Source organism: Papio anubis, unplaced genomic scaffold, assembly GCF_008728515.1.
Source record: "Papio anubis isolate 15944 unplaced genomic scaffold, Panubis1.0 scaffold1243, whole genome shotgun sequence".
In the NCBI taxonomy this organism is placed as follows: domain Eukaryota; kingdom Metazoa; phylum Chordata; class Mammalia; order Primates; family Cercopithecidae; genus Papio; species Papio anubis.
Window position 1 is genome coordinate 3,818 of NW_022161185.1, and position 3,780 is coordinate 7,597.

The 3,780-nt window shown below is 39.8% G+C and overlaps 1 gene segment (V, D, J or C); it reads right to left on the bottom strand.

Annotated features, from left to right (window-relative positions):
* Nucleotides 1-859: 859 nt before the first annotated feature.
* LOC116272547 lies at nucleotides 860-1,726 on the bottom strand. The segment is given in 2 exon segments: nucleotides 860-1,172; nucleotides 1,603-1,726. Coding segments are annotated over 2 exon segments (318 nt in total).
* Between the last annotated feature and the right edge of the window lie 2,054 nt (nucleotides 1,727-3,780).

Sequence of the window (3,780 nt, forward strand, 5' to 3'; positions counted from 1 at the left end):
ATGTTTCCTTCAAGCTTTCATCCCTGTAGTCTGCCCAGTCTGAAATTCTTAACATTTTGAAGTAAAAATGTTCACATCATTCTGTACTTTTCCAGTTTTCTATGGGAAAAATTACATACTCTACATTTTCCAGTATATCCTTTTTATTTTTGGAAACAACTTTTGGAATTTCAGGGACTCATTTTTTCTATCATTAAAAGGTAACGAAGGCTAATTAAACAGTTTTAGCATTAGGATCTTGTATCTTCTATGAATTTACAAAAATCTATTTGATACTCCAAAATCAAGGTTTTCACTGACTATCCTCAGCCAGCTTCCCCTTATGGTAACTAGTATAGATTGTTGTCTCTACTGCCTTTTGGGAGTGGGAGAATAGGGGAAGCACAAAGTTAGAAAACTGGCAAAATACCAATATTAAATATTATCAAATGTCCTCAACTGCTAAACCCGAAGATGTATCCAACATGGATAGTCGCAATCTGTGTCAATGGTCTGTCTGCTCTGCTGATTACATTTAATTGGCACATGTACACAAGGCAGGGAGCGTTAGGGTGAGTTTTCATTCTCCTCTCCCTTCCATCTTGCTTGTTTACTCCCAGGGCACCTGGACCCCTCATTCTTCTGCTGCTTATGACAGTAAAGGTTGTGGCAACTGGCAGGGCATAAAGGAGTGGTGCCTGCGGTGTGGCTGGGCTCTCAAAGTCCAGAGTCTCCTAGCTGTGAATTGTCCCCTGCTTCTCCAGCATCTTCCTCTTTTAGCACAGATTCTGAGACCCTGTTGAGCTGCTCCCCGCTTCCAAGCACCATATGTGGGCAGCTGGGCCACCCCATAGGGAGGTTTTGTTCAGGGCTGTACCCACTGTAAGGCCAGGTACTGTAGTGCAGTAATAAACCCCAACATCCTCAGCCTCCACTCTCTGCTGGATTTTCAGTGTGAAATCTGTCCCGCTTCACTGCCACTGAATCCGTCTGGGACCCTTGAGTACCGCTAGAAACCTTATAAATTAGGAGCCTTGGAGGTTGGCCTGGCTTCTGCTGATACCAACTCAAGTAGGTGTTTCCATCACTGTGTACAAGGCTTTGACTAGACCTGCAGGAGATAGAGGCCGGCTGTCCAGGGGTGACGGGCAGGGTGAGTGGAGACTGAGTCATCACAACATCCCCACTGGATCCTGAAATAAATACAAAGAAGAGCAAGGTTATGTAGATACTTTATGCATCATTTTCATAAATTTTGATTTGTTGTTTGTTTAAGGCCATATATTTATTTGTTCATATTTCAAGAATATAAAATTTCAAAATGAAACTCTAGGAATCCATGGCTCAAAGGGGTCTCCAGAAGACCCTACACCATCCCCTCTTTCTGTGTCAGTCTTCCCCAGAGCACAGATCCTTGTTTCTTCTTGTATCTTCCTCATTCTCACAGATCTGAACATCACAAGCCCCATCCTGGAGGACAAGATGTGCATGTGCAATACATGAAAGGAACACACATAGGAGTGTAGTGAGGCCCCCACAGCTCATTGCTCATAGGAGGCAGTGGGAACCCCAGAGCTCACCGTTCCACCCCATTCTCCTCCCCCATCTCCCTTCTGCCCTTACCAGGGACGCAGAGCAATAGCAGCCCCAGGAGCTGAGCAGGGAGCCTCATGGTGAACTGAGGAGTCCTGATCAGTCAAGACAAACTTAGAGCTGAGCTTTTATCTCAGACTCCCAAAGGAAGGTCCTCCCTAGGGCACAATATGCAAATCACCTGGTGGGTGCAGTGGGGTGGAAAGAGCCAAGGGGAGGGTGGGAGCCTCTCTTGTGAACAAAATGACTTCTCTGTTCAAAATATCTCTCTCTTCAGAGGGAAACCAATAGGCGTAAAATCTATGCTGCCCATGTAGGAGAAATTGAAGTATTTCCTCTCTGTCTTCTCTAACAGATTTTTGTTTCAGTACCTCCCAGGCACATTTTATACTCTTGTTAATAAGGCCGAGTTTCCACAAATATTTACTAATTCTATGTTCTTGTTCATTTTTGTTTAAAAGAGTTCAGGATTTTGGCCCTTTCAATTTTTAAAAATTGAAATAAAAGACACAATAAAGTAAAGGACAGAAATGTTAAATAATAAACCCACCAAAGTTTTATATATATTCTCCACCCAGATTAAACTGTAGAATACTTTAGAATTCCAGATTCTTCCTCATGTACCTACCTTTCAGGAACAGCCGTTTCCCAATCCCAGTGAAGGAAACTGGCATTCTGACGTCTATCCAGATAGATTGGATTTCTCTACGTGAAACCTTATATGAATGGAAGTAAACATGTTTCTTTGGTGTAGCTCTTTTTTTGTTTTTGTTCCCCTAGTACTTTTGAGACCTTCCTTCCTCCCTATGGATTCAAGTTACTGTCTGCTGTTATTTTTTGTGAATCTGAAGAATTTCCTAGAGAATTTCTAAAGAACACGTCTTTAAGTAATCATTTCTCTTCATTTTTGTTTATCACGAAATGTTTTTCTTTTACCTTTATTTTGAATGCATACTTTCAGTGGATATTGAATCCTTGGTGTTTTTTGTTTTGTTTTTTTTTGTTTTCCAGCATTTAAACATATCATTCCACCGTTTTCTAGCCTCCTTTGGGCATGATGAAAAGTTAGCTGATGATTTTATTTCTGTATTTCTGTATACAGAGAGTTGTTTTATGTGTGATACATTTGAGATTTTCTCCTTGTCATTGGTTCAGCATTTTCATTATAATATGTATAGTTATGTGTATCATTGTGTTTGTCCTGAATAAGTTCTTTCGATTTTTTTTTTCTCTATAGATGAATGTGTTTCATTGATTCTTGCAAGCTTTTGTCACCCCTCCAAATATTTTTGGCCACTTTCTCTCTGTCTTCTCCTTTCTGACTTATTGCACATTTGCTGGTGTTCTTCACATTGACTGATAAACCTCTAAAGTCATGATTATTTTTCTTTATTTTCTTTCTTTTTCAGATTTGATAATTTCTACTAAATTATCTTCAGTTTCATTGATGCTTCTGCCAACTTAAACTCCTGTTGCCCTATCCAGTGAATTTTCCATACTGTTTTTATATTTTTCAACTAGAATTCTTATTTGGTCCTTTTCCATATGTTCCTTTTTTCTATTGAGAGACCCCATTCTTTGAGTCATTGTCTTTATATTTTCCTTTTTCAGTCCTTGATCACAGTTTTAAATATTCTTTGAAGCATTTATGTGGCAACCACTTGAAACTCTTAGCAAAATCCAGTATTTAGGAACAGTCAGAGTCAGCTTCCACTGACTGATTTATCTCAATATGGTTTATGACTTTCTCTTTCTTTTCAGGAATTTTTATGGAAAAATGAGCATTGTAGATAATATATTTTTGTACATGTCTAAACTAATACATAATTCTGGATTCTGTTTTTTCTAAGAGTGTTGAATTTCCTTTTATTTTTCTATTTTTTTATTTTTATTTTTATTATACTTTAAGTTCTAGGGTACATGTGCATAACGTGCAGGTTTGTTACATATGTATACTTGTGCCATGTTGCTGTGCTGCGCCCATCAACTGAATCCTTTTATCAACTCGTCATTACATCCGAATTATAGCACCCTAATGCAATCCCTCCCCCCTTCCCCTTCCCCCCTCCCCCTTCCCCCTGCCCTTCCCTCTACCCCTCCCCTTCCCCCCTCCCCATGATAGGCCCCTGTTTATTGCGGCACTATTCACAATAGCAAAGACTTGGAATCAGCCAAATGTCCATCAGTGACAGGCTGGATTAAGAAATG